At 45.1% G+C, this 18,306-nt stretch overlaps 1 protein-coding gene across 1 annotated transcript in view; it reads right to left on the bottom strand.

Moving 5' to 3' along the window:
* LOC126235277 (serine/arginine repetitive matrix protein 1) overlaps nt 1-15,563 on the bottom strand; it is a 971,178-nt gene extending 955,615 nt beyond the window's left edge. The window contains exon 1 of the mRNA XM_049944347.1: nt 15,348-15,563. Coding sequence (XP_049800304.1) covers nt 15,348-15,489 — 142 coding nt within the window. The 5' untranslated portion in view covers nt 15,490-15,563. The remainder of the gene's footprint in view (nt 1-15,347) is intronic.
* Between the last annotated feature and the right edge of the window lie 2,743 nt (nt 15,564-18,306).

An 18,306-nucleotide genomic window follows, 5' to 3' on the forward strand; every position in this document is an offset into this window, starting at 1 on the left:
GTCACTGATTCGTGAGAATGCCACCAGAGATCGGTGAGAAGGCACTCAAAAATATGTAAGGTTGTCATGTCATTTTGATTTTTGTATGTTATCGCTGTGCACGGTAGAGAGGGAGCAAGTTAGTTACTCTTAATCTTTGGTCTTGATGTGGCACAGTCTTTTCCTCTGCGCAGTCTGATACATTCTTGGTTGAAGTGTGGTAGGTGCTAGATGTATTCTGTAGTGCTTTTTTTTTTTTAAATGGCTCTGAGCACTATGGGACTCAACATCTGTGGTCATCAGTCCCCTAGAACTTAGAACTACTTAAACCTAACTAACCTAAGGACATCACACACATCCATGCCCGAGGCAGGATTCGAACCTGCGACCGTAGCAGTCGCGCGGTTCCGGACTGAGCGCCTAGAACCGCGAGACCACCGCGACCGGCCAAGTAGTGCTTCGTTGACTTGTGATTGTGCCTGTTAGATGAAGAAGGATTGATTGTAAAGGACAGCAAGGAGGAAAAAGATGTATGAATTAGAAAGCGAAGAGAAGAAAATTTTGAACAATGTTATTATTAATAAATTTTTTTTTTTAGAGAAGTTTGAGGTAAGACTGCAGCACTGCGCAGCTAGCTGGGCGGAATGACCATTGTCAGCTATTTAACTCGCTCAGATCTGAAAGAAAGGCCACCCCACTTCCCTGAGTCATGCATTAACAAACTAACTGATTAAGCTGTTTGATTTTTATAGAAATCCTCTGTTAACATTGTACCCTCTGTAAATCATTGTTCACTTTGTGTGTGAAGATCACGCGAAGTTTTAGTCTGTCTTTTTGAATACATACTTCATACTAAAATTGTTGTCTTGCAGTATCATTTCATAGGAATGGTTATTTTCGGCACATTACTGTTTATCATTACGCATTAACATACTGCACCTAATGGTATGAAACAGTTTGTGTCTAGTTTGGCAATTTTATTAGGAACAGAAATCTAGCTTAGCCACTCCCTGCTTGCTGTTTGCTGTTGTGCTTTCGACATGTCTGCAACAATGTTGTCAAGACGCGAGGTAAGCGTAAATTTTGATTACGACCAGATAACTATCTTGGTTCAGTTGCGCATTTAATGTAAAGACAAGTTGCTTCCAAATCAGCTACAGTTCAGTTCATATCAGATTCTGTTTGGTCAAATGTTAGCAGGTGAGTTTAAGATGAATAACAAGTTGTGGGTACATAGTTTTAGTAATATGTAGACTTTTATAGAGCGGGAAGTAAAGTTGGGCCAAGTTTCATACAGAAACAAGTACAGTGCGGACGTCACCACATACTACGTCATGCATTAAGCAGGAAAGAAGAATATTGTAGTCTGTACGGCTGTTTCAATAAAGTTCAAATTTATTTCACGCAGGGAACTACGTCGTTAAACGGTTATCTTCCTCGGATTTTGTCATTAGGAATCCTGTCCATACTGATGAATCCACACGTCCTTCAAAAATGGTTCAAATGGGTCTCAGCACTATGGGACTTAACATCTGAGGTCATCAGTCCCCTAGAACTTAGAACTACTTAAACCTAACTAACCTAAGGACATCACACACATCCATGCCCGAGGCAGGATTCGAACTTTCGACCGTAGCAGTCGCGCGGTTCCGGACTGAAGCGCCTAGAACCGCTCGGCCACCGCGGCCGGCACACTTCCTTCTTGCATCCTCATCTCAGCTGTATCTAGCTGAAGCATTTACACTGAAGAGCCGGAGCAACTGGTACGCCTGCCTAATATTCTGTAGGGCCCCCGTGAGCAGGCAGAACTGGCGCAGCTCGATATGGTATGGGCTCGACTAATGTCCCTACTAGTGCTGGAGGGAACCGACACCATGAATCCTGCAGGGTTATCCATAAATCAGCAAGTGTACGAGGGGGTGGAGATCTCTTCTGAACAGCACGTTGCAAGGCATCCCAGATAAGCTCAACAATGTGCATCTCTGGGGAAATTGGTGGCCAGCGGAAGTTTCCTGGAGCCACTCTATAGCAATTCTGGACGTGTGAGATGTCGCATTTTCCTGCTGTAATTGCCCAAGTCCGTCGGAATGCACAATGGACATGAATGGATACAGATGATCAGACAGGATGCTTACGTGCGTCACAGCTGTCAGAGCCGTATCCAGAAGTATCAGGGGCTCATATCACTCCATCTGGACACGCCCCACACCATTACAGAGCTTTCAACAGCTTGGGCAGTCCCTTGCTGACATGCGGGGTCCATAGATTCATGAGGTTGTCTCCATATACGTACGCGTCCATCTGCACGATACAATTTGAAATGGGACTCGTCCGACCAGGCAACATGTTTCCAGTCATCAACAGTCCAATGCTGGTGTCGACGGGCCCAGGCGAGACGCAAAGCTTTGTGTCGTGCAGTCGTCAAGGGTACACGAGTGGGTCTTCGGCTCCGAAAACCTATGTCGATGATGTTTCGTTGAATGTTTCACACGCTGACACCAGCATTGAAATCTGCAGCAGTTTGCGGGAGGGTTGCATTTCTGTCATGCTAAACGATTCTCTTCAGTCCTCGCTGGTCCCGTTCTTACAGGATCTTTTTCCGGCCGCAGCCATGTCGGTACTTGATGTTTTACCAGATTCCTGATATTCACGGTGCATTCGTCAAATGGTCGTTTGGGAAAATCCCCAGTTCGTTGCTACCTCGAAGATGCTGTGTCCCATCGCTCATGCGCCGACTATAATACCACGTCCAGACTCACTTAAATCTTGATAACCTGCCATTGTAGCAGCAGTAACCGATCTAACAACTGCGACAGACACTTGCTATATTATATCTACATCTACATTTACATATATACTCCGCTAGCCACCAAGCGGTGTATAGTGGAGGGCACAATTCGCTTCAAAGTCATATTCCCCCCCCCTCCCCCCCCCCCCCCCCCCGTGTTCCAATCGCGGATCGCGGGAGGGAAAAACGACTAACTGAACGCCTCAGTACGAGCTCTTATTTCCCTTATCTTTGAATGATGATCATTACGCGATTTGAAAGTTGGTGGTAATAATATACGCTCTACATCCTCGGCGAAGATTGGATCTCGAAATTTAGTTAGCAGCCCCTTCTGTTTAGCGCGTCCTCTGTCGACAAGTGTGTCCCACTTCAAACTTTGTATGAGATTTGTAACGCTCTCGCGATGGCTAAATGTACCAGTCACGAATCTTGCCGTTCTTCTTTGGACCTTCACAATCTCTTGAATCAGACCCAACTGGTAAGGGTCCCATACAGATGAACAATATTCTAAGACTGAACGAACTAACGTATTGTAACCTATTTCCTTTGTTGAAAGACTGCATCGCTTCAGGATTCTACCTAGAGTTCGCCTCACCCGTTGCTTGTGTAATCTGATCATTCCATTTGAGATCATTTCGAATGGTCACACCCAGATACTTGACTGATGTTACCGCTTCCAAAGACTGATTATTTTGTACTCATACATTAATGGGGATTTTCGCCTTCTTATACGCAGTAGGTTACACTTACTAATATTGAGAGATAACTGCCAGTCATTACACCACGCATATATTTCCTGCAAATCCTCATCGATTTGTTCACAACTTTCGTGTGATACTACTTTCCTGTAGACTACAACATTATCGGCAAACAGTCTAAGGCCGCTGTCAATAACATCAACCAGACTGTTTATGTAAATAGTAAAAAGCAGAGGACCTATTACGTTGCCCTGGGGCACACCTGAAATTACTCTTGTTTCTGTTGAAGTTACCCCGTTCAGGACGACATACTGCTCCCTGTCTGTTAGAAAACTTTCTATCCAACCGCATAATATGTCATAGGACAGACCGTAAGCGCGCACTTTTTGTAGCAAGCGATCGTGCTGAACTGAGTCGAAAGCCTTTAGAAAGTCGAGAAATAAGGCACCAACCTGGGAGCCGATATCTAGAGCCAGTTGTATGTCATGCACAAATAGGGCCAGCTGTGTCTCGCATGACCGCTGTTTGCTAAAACCGTGCTGGTTTCTGCAGATGAGCTTCTCAGAGTCTAGAAAGGTCATTATGTCTGAACACAAAATATGTTCCATGATTCTACAACAAATCGATGTCAGGGAAATTGGCCGGTAATTATGTGCATCCGATTTTCCACCCTTTTTATAGAGACGCTGTCGACCGCAGCGCCATATTCTTCCTGTTGAGATATCTCTGAATTTGAATACGGATGCCTATAAGAGTTTCTTTGGCGCTTCAATGTATGTGTACGTATTTTCTCGTTTTAATGTATCCTCTCACCCTTCACGTCTGGGATGGGTATCCTGACCCGTACACACTCTATACAGTGGAGTGAGCCTAGGGTTTGGTCCACCCGGTGCCGGCAGCGGCCTCTGCACGTACGGGGATCCTCACAGAGCTGCAGCAGCAGCAGCCGCGCTTCGTGTCGCACACCTCGCTTACGTAATGCGACCGCGAACCTGTGAAACCGAAATCCGCGCCGTCGCAGCAGCAGCGGCAGCAGCCACCACGCCACAGCGGGTATCCCGTCTCGTCTCGTCCTGTCCCGTCCCAGGCCAAGGACAGACCGCGCCGCGCTGCCGAGGATGCGGGCCGCTGCTCGTTATCACTCCGCTCCTAAGAGCCACAAACTGCCCGCGTCCCTGGACGCCCGTCATCTTTCTTAATCCCATTCACCGTAAGTGCACAACACTGTCGAGCTATTAGTCCTAACTTAGTTGCAGCATACAGGGGATACTTTGGTGATTTGGGTGGAAATCTTTGATGAAGTTCCACAATGTTCAGTTCTAGATCCAGTGTTATTTCTCATATACATAAGTAAACACTCATTTAAGACACACTAAATATAAATAGTTCTTTCAAAGATGGCTCGAATCTTATAATCAGTCCCAATAAAAACATAGCGAAATATGAAACGGTAAATTATTAATTTAAAAGTTACGAACTGTTTTTCTGTAAATGACTTCTGTCTTAAATATTAATTAGAAACACAGCGTATTGAGTTGTGCACATCAGAAGCCACAGTAAGTTAATGAAATTAAAAGAAGTGTGGGCGATTTACTGAGATACGTACAACCACCAACATTTTTGTGTTTACCTCTTGGTGGGAATCTATGTTGAAGAAACCACATTTTAGAGTGACTTAGAAACTTCAGCGCTTTGTGCCATTATGTGTCTTGTACAGACATAAAGCAAAAAGTTTTAAATAGACAAAGGCTTGGCATAAGAAGAAAATATGGCATCACCCACGATAACGTTGTTGACTGTAAGGCTTCAAAAAAAATTCTTCAGAGACCTATTTTTCTTTCATCAGTCTGCTGACTGGTTTGATGCGGCCAGCCACGAATTCCTCTCCTTTGTTAACGTCTTCGTCTCGGAGTAGCACTTGGCACCAAAGTCCTCAATTATTTCTTGGATCCATTCCAATCTCTGTCTTCCCCTATAGTTTTTACCCTCTACAGCTCCCTCTAGTGCCATGGAAGTTAGACCCTGTTGTCTCAACAGATGACTTACCATCCTGTCCCTTCTTCTTGTCAATGTTTTCCATATAGTCCTTTCCTCGCCGATTCTCCGGATAACTTCTCATTCCTTACATTATCAGTTCACCTAATTTTCATCATTCTTCTGTAGCTCCACATCCCAAATGCTTCGATTGTCTCCTGCTACGGTTTTCCCACAGTACGTGTTTAACTACTGCACAATGCTGTGGTCCAAACGTACGTTCTGAGACACATTTTCCTGAAATTACGGCCAATGGAAAACGTGCGTTTGGCGTCATTGGCCGGGAGGCCCCTTGCGGGGCAGGTCCGGCCGCCTTGGTGTAGGTCGTACTACAGTCGACGCCTCATTGGGCGACCCTCGCGCCGGATGGGGATGAAATGATGATGAAGACAGCACAACACCCAGCTCCTGAGCGGAGAAAACCCCCGACCCAGCCGGAAATCGAACCAGGGCCCGTAGGACGGCAATTCGTCACGCTGACCACTCAGCTATCGAGGCGGACACGGCCAATGTTTGATATCAGTAGACTTCTCTTTCCGAGGAATGCGCTTTCCACCAGTGCTTGTCTTCTTTTGACGTTCTCTCCGGCCATCAAGGGCTATTTTGATGCCTAAGTAAAAAAAATGGTTCAAATGGCTCTAAGCACTATGGCACTTAACATCTGAGGTCATCAGTCCCCTAGAACTTAGAACTACTTAAACCTAACTAACCTAAGGACATCACACTCATCCATGCCCGGGGCAGGATTCGAACCTGCGACCGTAGCAGTCGCGCGGTTCCGGACTGAAGCGCCTAGAACCACTCGGTCACAGCGTCCGGCGAAGCCTAAATAACAGAACTTCTTAACTTCATCTACTTCGTGACCATCAGTCCTGATGTTAAGATACTCGCTGTTCTCGTTTCTGCTACTTTTCATTTCTTTCGTCTTTCTTCGATTTACTCTCAATCTGTATTCTGTACTCGTTAGGCTGTTCATTCGATTCCGCAGATCCTGTAATTCCTCTTCACTTTCACTGACGGTAGTAATGTCATTAGCGAATCTTATCATTGATATCCTTTCACCGTGAATTTTGATTCCGCCCTTGATCCTTTCTTTTATTTCCGTAATTGCTTTTTCTATGTATAGCTTGAACATCAGGGGGCGAAAGACTGTCTTACACCCTTTTTAATCCGAGTACTTGTTCGTCGTCTGCCAGGCTTATTGTATCCCCTATGAGTCTTGCACATGTTGTATATTACCAGTCACTCCCTACAGCTTACTCCTATTTTTCTCAGAATTTCGAACATCCTACACCATTTTACATTGTCGAACGCTTTTTTTCAGGTCGACAAATCGTATGAACGTCTCTTGAGTTTTCTTAGTACATCACATCATACTGTAAAGTTATATACCAACTGTGTGGCCGTTATTGTGAATGGTCTTCTTCATGGTGTGTAATTATCCGCACTTGTAATTTTTCGATGCTATTCGGCCCACAAAACAGAAAAATTTTCCCTTTTTTAAAAAAATCCGTGAAGATTCAGGAGGAGTGTTGAGCCCATAACTACAATCTTCCTTTTTCATTTCCTTAGCGTTTAGCCATACTATGGGGTCCGCTTTATCAGGATTTATCAAATTTTATTTTATTACTTAATTTTGTGTACAAATTCTCTTTTTGAGGCCACAGTCGTTAAGGTAAGCCAAGGGACGGAAGTCCTGTGTGTCATCTATCTGAATCTCATAAACTTCGTTCTGTGCTATCGTGCTGTAACTGTTTGTGTACATGTACATCTACATCTACATCTACATCTACGTGATTACTCTGCTATTCACAATAAAGTGCATGGCATAGGGTTCAATGAACCACCTTCATGCTGTCTCTCTACTGTTCCACTCTCGAACGGCATGCGGGAAAAACGAGGACTTAAATTTTTCCGTGCGAGCCCTTATTTCTCATATTTTGTTGTGATGATCTTTTCTCCCTATGTAGGTGGGTGGCAACAGAATGTTTTCGCAATCGGAGGAAGAAACTGGTTGGTTCAAATGGCTCTGAGCACTATGGGACTCAACTGCTGTGGTCATAAGGCCCCTAGAACTTAGAACAACTTAAACCTAACTAACCTAAGGACAGCACACAACACCCAGCCATCACGAGGCAGAAAATCCCTGACCCCGCCGGGAATCGAACCCGGGAACCCGGGCGTGGGAAGCGAGAACGCTACCGCACGACCACGAGATGCGGGCTAAGAAACTGGTGATTGAAATTTCATGAGACGATCTCGTCGCAACGAAAAACGTCTTTGTTTTAATGATTGCCACTCAAATTCACGTATCATGTCTGTGACACTATCTCCCCTATTTAGCTGCCCTTCTTTGTACTTTTTCGATGTCAATCCCACCTGATGCGTATCCCACACCACACAGCAATACTCCAGAATAGGGCGGACAAGCGTGGTGTAAGCAGTCTGTTTAGTACAACTGTTGCACCTTCTAACAAGGGAACCTCCACATCGCACCCCCCTCAGATTTAGTTATAAGTTGGCACAGTGGATAGGCCTTGGAAACCTGAACACAGATCAATCGAGAAAACAGGAAGAAGTTGTGTGGAACTATGAAAAAAATAAGCAAAATATACAAACTGAGTAGTCCACGCGCAAGATAGGCAACATCAAGGATAGCGTGAACTCAAGAGCGCCGTGGTCCCGTGGTTAACGTGAGCACCTGCTGAACGATACAGGTCCTGGGTTCAAGTCTTCCCTCGAGTGAAAATTTTACTTTCCTCATTTTCGCAGAGTTATGATCTATCCGTTCGTTCATTGACGTCTTTGTTCACTGTAATTAGTTTAGTGTCTGTGTTTTGCGACGGCACCGAAAAACTGTGCGAGTAGTAGACGAAAGGACGTGCCCCTCCATTGGGATTATCACAAGAAAACCTAAATCGGGCAAGGTAGAAGAATCTTTTTAACCATTCGCCAAGTGTACAAGTTAGGTGGGTCGACAACATATTCCTGTCATGTGACGCACATGCCGTCACCAGTGTCGTATAGAATACATCAGATGTGTTTTCCTGTGGAGGAATCGGTTGACCTATAACCTTGCGATCAAATGTGTTCGGTTCCCATTGGAGAAGCACGTCCTTTCGTCTACTAATCGCACGGTTTTGCGGTGCGGTCGCAAAATACAGACACTAAACTTATTATAGTGAACAGAGATGTCAATGAATTAACGGACAGATCATAACTTTGCGAAAATAAAGAAAGAAGCTGCTCACGCTAACCACGGGACCACGGCGCTCGTGAGCTCCCATGATACTTGAGTTGCTTATGTTGTACATGGACTATTCAGTTTGTATATTTTGCTTATTTTTTTCATAGTTCCATAACACTTCTTCCTGTTATCTCGATTGATCTGTGTTCAGGTTTTCAAGGCCTATCCACTGTGCCAACTTATACCTAAATCTGAGGGGGGTGCGATGGGGAGGTTCCCTTGTAAGTGTTCTGCCAATGAGTCCCAGTGTATGGTATTCGCTGAGGCGGAATTTGGGGACTCGTTAATATTTGCCTAAACGAGCGTGGTAAACCACCTAAAACTCACTCTCACACTGGACGATGTACTAGCGAGCGGTCGTTAGTGCGCTGAACAGATTCGATCCGAGTCGTACCCACCTCCCTCTCTCGCAAGATAGGTCACTGCATTTATGCTCTAAGAACAGGTGACGTTCATAACTACAATACACGAAGAAAAATGACCTACACTAGTTTTTATTGCATCTGACCTCAGTTTAGAAAGTAGGAACCAACATCACTATTCGCTTTCCCATGATATTGAACGCATGACAGATAGCAAAGCGTAATTTGAAAGTGAGCTAAGATAGGCACCACATGGGTAAATCCTAGTCTATAGAAGAGTCGTTCAGAAGATAGTAACTTACTCTGTGAAAGTATAACATACTCCGACATCTACATCCGTTCTCTTCAAACCACTGTCATTTGCATAGCATTGTGTACTACTGCTTCCCCCTCTCACCCCTTGTACCACACAATAGGGTTTCCTCCCGTTCCCTTCGCGCATGAGCGCTGTGTAATTAATCTTATCTTCGCAGTCCCTACTGGTGAGGTACGTGGTGGTTTGTAGCTTACTGAGTTAAGGGGGTAATCCTCTTTGAAAACTAAAAAAAAAATTTTTTTTGCTTAAAATGTTCTCCAGGATGTCTACATTACTGTACTATTCATCCCAAGCTCGCCAGAAACTCCATTATCGAGTTACGAGGTGATTTATCAAAAAGTGTCTCCAAAAACCAGTCACAGCGGGGAAGAAAAAAATAGCTGACATGTAATTTATTTCAACGACGGCCTAACAGGGGTTATGGAAATTATGAATGTGCTCGAACTTGAGATCAGACCAGCCTGTTAGCATTTCCGTACAAAAGGGGACGAAAAGCTTGTCGAGTGAGCAAAGCGGTGGATAACAAATGCTGACAAAGAGGCCTGCAAGTCAATCGTGGCCACGAAGAAAGACGGAGGAAGACCTCCTTTTGAATCTGGAAGGTTGGCTGTATGGTCCATGGATCGCTAATTAGAGGTATATTTAAATGTAAGCCGTTTTGCGATATTTTCAAAAGTCTAGTTTCGATGCAAGCTTTTGTCTCGATTTCGTGCGCCAAGGAAAGACATTCGTTTCAAAAAGTCACCAGTTTGTTAGAACTTAATAATTTTCGATTGCCCTACGTATGGTGACAGAAAATACATTAATGACTTGCACAAAATTATTTTGTTGTAGGTCAAGTAGAAGGGCTACGGGAATTACAGCTAATGGCAAATATTCCGGCTGCAAGGGGTCCTTCCAACTGCTTCAGCAATTACAGGGGACGTCCTATGTGGTCACAAAAATGATTTATCAAAGAAAAAATTTTAAGGAATAAAATTTATCATGAGTTTTAGAATTACTTATATTTTACTTGAAAAATATCGAGAAAATCACCTATTTTTGATGCTTTCAAAGAAGGCTACCATCTTAGTACCGGTACTTCGTAACTGGGCTTTCGTGGGATAAGTGACGTACATATTGCAGCGTCTGCCTGTTCAGTTTGTTCGACATTTTCGTGGAGCTCTTCCACGATTCGAACAACATTCTTGCTGCCCTCCTTTATGTACGTTGAATAACCCCTGTAAGTTCCATTTGGTATTGGCTCTACACACTTGAGCGGTACTCTAGATGAGGCAGACGAATACTTCGTAAGCAGTCTCCCTTGCGCACTGACTTGAATTTTCACTGTGCCCTACTAAAGAGCGAAAGTCTACCACATGCTTTGCCAACAATTGAGAATCTACATGATCATGGTGATAACGCTTGTTCCTTCGAAAGGAAATTCTAGTGCTTTTGCATTCCGAAAGGTTATTGAGCCTACATTTTAGCATAACATTTATGCAGTAATCCAAGAACATTACGCAAATTAAATTTTGTTCCATAATACCGACTTCACGTCAGTATTGTTAATATATGCAACAACAGTGTTGAGGTGTAACCCAATCCTGGAGGGAAATGCGTGGTGTCAGTAGCTGCTGATTCTTTAATGTTAAACGGATATACTTAAGTGATTCTACTGATCCGCCCTGACAGGCAAATAGTGAACCGTGTGCTTGGAAAACGTACTTTCAGAGGATCGAATCCTGTTCCGAAACGGAATATTTCAGTCTGCATTTAAACTAACCTTCACCTCCCATATTCTCCAGGAATTAATCTAGATCGTGTTGAGTTCCACAAGTGATTGATATTAATAAATATGATTAATGAGAACCACTGCAGCTGTACTGATACACATTTATTATTTCATACACGTTTTATTTGTTGCAACATCATCAGGCTGCCGAGTTGTGCCAGTATCATGATTTAAGAGGTCTAACGTTACGTACGACAACTAGACCTCACAACTCGGCAACGTGGTGATATTCTAACGAACAAAACCGGTCGTGACATAGAAATGTGTATCAATACAGCTGTGGTGGCTCTCATTAACGATCAACATTCACCAGGAACGACACGTGGTTCCGTTTCCTCGTGAAACTAATTTGTCCCCTTTGCCAGGCATGAATACTGGGTTGCGTTATGGACACACAAGTTGCGGAAATGGCGCCCATCTGAGGTACTTGCATCATGCTATTCAGTCACAAAGAATTATTATTATTTCTTTTCTGTCTTGAGTCCCTTAAGCAGTTCAAGCGTTTTCGTCCGAAGCTAAACAGTATTCGGCGCTGCAGTTATTTCCACACTTCGATTCAGTTGATCTAACTCGTAATAATCTCTCAAATGAATATATGGGCTATTTCAAACTTTTATGAAGTGAACAGGTGATCGTAGATTCTGAACTGAGTAATACAAGAAACATACATTACGCGGTTTATTGAAAAACAATTAAAACCCTATGGCACCAATATAACTTCACGAGCACTTTTCAAAGTGACGACCGCTAGTCGAAATGTATGCGTTATTTTGTCACAGTGTCTCAGAAATTCCTGTTGCTGTTGTACAATGACACATTCTGCTGGGATTCAACCGACTCATTGCCCTTTGGGTACTCGTGTGATTTCCTGCACCAACGAATACATGCAACGCCATAGGAAGAGAAATTCGCTTGTCTATGTGAAAGTAATGTAAAACACGGCTAAACCCATCACCTTCGAACAGTCACGCCACCGACATGGGAACAGTTCTTCAGTACCTCGTAACCACTGTAGGGACTACAACGTCTACATTCATGCGTATTTTAACTCTCCAAGTATGGGAAGCAACACGAGAACATATGGGTCTCGGGCGTGAATATTCTCATTAACGCCTTCAGATTTATTACAAGCTTGAAATAACGGAAGAAGTGGAAACATAGGCGGAGATGCAAATGTAGCTACAGTACGCAGAATATATAAAACGATACAGATCATTGTCATTATACACACATCAAAAAAAGTTCAGCGTCACCCCGGTCCCCAGAGCTCCTGAAGATAGACGTTGACTGTGGTTATTGTATCACAGACACAGACCCATTGACTGTTCAGAGATGTCACTAAACCCGCCCAAAGATGTAAACAACCAAGCATGAGCAGCGCCTATTAGACAGAGGGGTCCGACAGCCGAACAGTTCCAGTCATTCCACCAGGAAGGAGGTACACGGCTCATGTTGCCTGTAGTTCAACCATGCCTAGACGGTCATACTGCGGTTCGATCGCATCCGCATTGTTACTTTGTGCCAGGAAGGTCTCTCAACAAGGGAAGTGTTCAGGCGTCTCGGAGTGAACCAAAGCGATGTTGTTCGGGCACGGAGGAGATACAGAGAGACAGGAACTGTGGATGACATGCCTCGCTCTGGCCGCCCAAGGGCTACTGCTGCAGTGGATGACCGCTACCTGCGGATTATGGCTCGGAGGAATCCTGACAACAACGCCACCATGTTGACTAATGCTTTTCGTGCAGACACAGGACGTCGTATTACCGCTGAAACTGTGTGCAATAGGCTACATGATGCGCACCTTCACTCCCGACGTCCATGGCGAGATCCATCTTTGCAACCACACCACCATTCAGCGCTGTACAGATGGACCAAACAATATGCCGAATGGATCGCTCGGGATTGGCATCACGTTCTCTTCATCGGTGAATGTCACATATGCCTTCAACCAGACAATCGTCAGAGACGTGTTTGGAGTCAACTCGGTCAGGCTGAACGCCTTAGACACACTGTCCAGCGAGTGCAGGAATGTGGAGGTTCCCTGCTGTTTCGGCATGGCATTATGTGGGGGCGACGTACGCCGCTGGTGGCCATGGAAGGCGCCGTAACAGCTGTACGATACGTGGATGCCATCCCCGACCGATAGTGCAACCATATCGGCGGCATATTGGCGAGGCATTCGTCTTCATGGACGACAATTCGCGCCCCAATCGTGCAGATCTTGTGAATGACTTCTTTCAGGATAACGACATCGCTCGACTAGAGCGGGCAGCATGTTCTCCAGACATGAACCCTATCGAACATGCCTGGGATAGATTGAAAAGGGCTGTTTGTGGACGACGTGACCCACCAACCACTCTGATGGATCTATGTCGAATCGCCGTTGAGGAGTGGGGAATCTGGACCACAGTGCCTTGATGAACTTGTGGATAGTATGCCACGACGAATACAGGTATACTTCGATGCAAGAGGACGTGATACCGGGTATTAGAGGTACCAGTGTGTACAGCAATCTGGACCAACACCTTTTAAGGTCTCGCCGTATGGTGGTACAAAATGCAACGTGTGGTTTTCGGCGGAAATGATGTTTATGTTGATCTCTATTTCAATTTTCTGTACATGTTCTTGAACTCTCGGAACCGAGGTGGTGCAAAACGTTTTTTGATGTCTGCACATTCGTTAGCTTCGCTAATTCACAACTTACTGTCACCTTCAACTCTAAATTAGACATTGAGTTACGCTACGGAACAGTCTATAAGCAACGCCTTGAATGGCCAATAAAGTTCTCTGGGTATGTGATCGCACTCTCGATAAGTAAAAGTGCCTCAGGGTTTTTTATTTTGTTATTACTATTACTATTTTTTGAGTTATCGAAAAACATCCTGTGGATGGCCATATGCAATAGTGGCCGAAACGTCGTAAGTTTTACACACTGATAATGCTGCCACATCCCCAGAAGTGTTTTATTGACTCTGAAGGCTAAGCTTGGACGACCACTATTTAAAAAAAAAAATGACCCGTTGAGACAGTTTTATTGTCTTCGCCAACTCACAAGCTGAATCTGTCAGCAATGTATGTGACACAGACCTTGTGCTATCCAACGGAGCATGCTGCCATCATAAAGTTAATAATAATAATAAACCACAGAGTTGAAATATGGCGCCACTAATGCAGAATGGCAGTATCGCAATCTTCACTACAGCCAGCGAGACTGCGTATTCCTTTTCAAGAATGGCAATGGCCATGCACAAACGTACGTAGTTTACAAACATTTGGCTAAGGCGCATTGCACCGTCAACACCTTGTATCACCTGATCTTATTTCAAAATAGTTTGGTTTCCTCTGTTATCTGTATGAATTGTTGTTGTTGTGGCCTTCAGTCCAGAGACTGGTTTGATGCAGCCTTCCATGCTACTCTATCCTGCTCAAGCTTCTTCATCTCCCAGTACCTCCTGTAGCCTACATCCTTCTGAATCTGTTTAGTGTATTCACCTCTTGGTCTCCCTCTACGACTTTTATCCTCCACGCTGCCCTCCAATACTAAATTGGTGATCCCTGATGCCTCAGAACATGTCCTACCAATCGATCCCTTCTTCTAGTCAAGGTGTGCCACAAATTTCTCTTCTCCCTAATTCTGTTCAATAACTCCTCATTAATTATGTGATCTACACATCTAATCTTCAGCATCCTTGTGTAGTACCACATTATCTGTATAAATATGACCTTAAAAATTAGCCACCGACTGTACGTCTAGCACGCACGATACGCCTCCGCCACGGAAGTATCGGCCTGAAGCTGCGCTCCATTGTTTATGGCAGGTATAAACACGCAATTTAACCGCCACGCGGAGTTACTTGCTAGTGAAAGTACTTCGTAAACTACGCGTTAAGTGACCGGCTTGTTCCGTGCCCCGGTTTCGCAGTCTCGCACCACCTGTTAATGCACCTGAGAAGAAATATGAGCGTTGTGCTGACATTAGCGAGGAAATTGACGTCGCGAGTGAAAGCGGGCGAAAGGGACGTAATTGTGACGTTCCAATTCCGGCAGCGTAAGTGCTCCCGACGTAATGTTCCGGGAGCGGCCCCAGTTGCGCAAGTGCTGCGTCGCCAGGCAGGCGCCGGCGACGCTACCGCCGACGTGGGTACTCACCCTCCTTGGTGGTGGCGACGGTGCCGTCGGGCTCGACCTGCGAAGCACAAGAGGAAGAGATGAGCGACACGCTGGTGGTGGTGGCGGCGGAGCTGGCGGCATCGCAGGGCGCGGGCGGCGACACGATCAGGATGACGACCATCCGCGACCGCACAGCGCACAAAACACACGAGGGAAAACGCACTGCGCCGCCGGCGACAACACACAACACACTGCCGCTGCTGCTGCCGCTGCCGCTGCTAGCACGCGAGCGCGGCTGGAGGCCGCGGCGGACACGCCAGGCTGCCGAGCTCCCCCCACCACAGCCGCCCGGCTATAAGGGCTGCCCCCTATACCTACCGCTACTCCACGCCACGCACGGCAGCAGAGTCGCTGCGCCAATTTCTGGCGGGCCGCGCTTACGCAGCCTGCTAGGCGTCACTGTCCGTGGAGGTTAGATTAGATTAGTACTTGTTCCATAGATCATGAATACGACACTTCGTAATGATGTGGAACGTGCCAGGTTAATAAAAGGTGTCTATACAAGATATTACATTACACAAAATATTACGTGACACTCATAGGTTGTTACAAAAAAGTACGAAAGGTACGGCCAAACTTTGGAAACATTCCTCACACGCAACTAAAGAAAAGATGTTATGTGGACATGTGTCCGGAAACGCTTAATTTCCATGTTAGAGCTCATTTTAGTTTCGTCAGTATGTACTGTACTTCCTCGATTCACCGCCAGTTGGCCCAATGTTGACTTCGGTGCATGTGTTGACATGCGACTCATTGCTCTACAGTACTAGCATCAAGCACATCAGTACGTAGCATCAACAGGTTAGTGTTCATCACGAACGTGGTTTTGCAGTCAGTGCAATGTTTACAAACGCGGAGTTGGCAGATGCCCATTTGATGTATGGATTAGCACGGGGCAATAGCCGTGGCGCGGAACGTTTGTATCGAGACAGATTTCCAGAACGAAGGTGTCCCGACAGGAAGACGTTCGAAGCAATTGATCGGCGTCTTAGGGAGCACGGAACATTCCAGCCTATGACTCGCGACTGGGGAAGACCTAGAACGACGAGGACACCTGCAATGGAAGAGGCAATTCTTCGTGCAGTTGACGATAACCCTAATGTCAGCGTCAGAGAAGTTGCTGTTGTACAAGGTAACGTTGACCACGTCACTGTATGGAGAGTGCTACGGGAGAACCAGTTGTTTCCTTACCATGTACAGCGTGTGCAGGCACTATCAGCAGCTCATTGGCCTCCACGGGTACACTTCTGCGAATGGTTCATCCAACAATGTGTCAATCCTCATTTCAGTGCAAATGTTCTCTTTACGGAAGAGGCTTCATTCCAACGTGATAAAATTGTAAATTTTCACAATCAACATGTGTGGGCTGACGAGAATCCGCACGCAATTGTGCAATCACGTCATCAACACAGATTTTCTGTGAACGTTTGGGCAGGCATTGTTGGTGATGTCTTGACTGGGCCCCATGTTCTTCCACCTACGCTCAATGGAGCACGTTATCATGATTTCATACGGGATACTCTACCTGTGCTGCTGAAGCATGTGCCTTTACAAGTACGACACAACATGTGGTTCATGCACGATGGAGCTCCTGCACATTTCAGTCGAAGTGTTCGTACGCTTCTCAACGACAGATTCGGTGACCGATGGATTGGTAGAGGCGGACCAATTCCATGGCCTCTACGCTCTCCTGACCTCAACCCTCTTGACTTTCATTTATGGGGGCATTTGAAAGCTCTTGTCTACGCAACCCCGGTACCAAATGTAGAGACTCTTCGTGCTCGTATTCTGGACGGCTGTGATACAATACGCCATTCTCCAAGGCTGCATCAGCGCATCAGGGATTCCATGGGACGGAGGGTGGATGCATGTATCTTCGCTAACGGGGGACATTTTGAACATTTCCTGTAACAAAGTGTTTGAAGTCACGCTGGTACGTTCTGTTGCTGTGTGTTTCCATTCCATGATTAATGTGATTTGAAGAGAAGTAATAAAATGAGCTCTAACATGGAAAGTAAGCGTTTCCGGACACATGTCCACATAACATATTTTCCTTGTTTGTGTGTGAGAAATGTTTCCTGAAAGTTTGGCCGTACCTTTTTGTAACACCCTGTGTATATATATATATTTTGGTGAGGGTTGGGAAACTGCCCACTTACTATATCCAAAAATTCATCTAATGAGTAGAAGGAGTTGCCATTAAAAAATTCTTTTAATTTCCTTTTAAATGCTATATGCCTATCTGTCAGGCTTTTGATGCTATTAGGTAAGTGACCAAAGAATTTTGTGGCAACGTAATTTACCCCCTTCTGAGCCAAAGTTAGTTTTAACCTTGAGTAGTGAAGATCATCCTTTCTCCTAGTGTTGTAGCCATGTACACTGCTATTACTTTTGAATTCGTTCGGATTGTTAATAACAAATTTCATAAGCGAATATACAGGGTGTTTCAAAAATGACCGGTATATTTGAAACGGCAATAAAAACTAAACGAGCAGCGATAGAAATACACCGTTTGTTGCAATATGCTTGGGACAACAGTACATTTTCAGGCAGACAAACTTTCGAAATTACAGTAGTTACAATTTTCAACAACAGATGGCGCTGCGGTCTGGGAAACTCTATAGTACGATATTTTCCACATATCCACCATGCGTAGCAATAATATGGCGTAGTCTCTGAATGAATTTACCCGAAACATTTGACAACGTGTCTGGCGGAATGGCTTCACATGCAGATGAGATGTACTGCGTCAGCTGTTCAATTGTTTCTGGATGCTGGCGGTACACCTGGTCTTTCAAGTGTCCCCACAGAAAGAAGTCACAGGGGTTCATGTCTGGCGAATAGGGAGGCCAATCCACGCCGCCTCCTGTATGTTTCGGATAGCCCAAAGCAATCACACGATCATCGAAATATTCATTCAGGCAATTAAAGACGTCGG

Source organism: Schistocerca nitens, chromosome 1 (assembly GCF_023898315.1).
Source record: "Schistocerca nitens isolate TAMUIC-IGC-003100 chromosome 1, iqSchNite1.1, whole genome shotgun sequence".
Classification (NCBI taxonomy): domain Eukaryota; kingdom Metazoa; phylum Arthropoda; class Insecta; order Orthoptera; family Acrididae; genus Schistocerca; species Schistocerca nitens.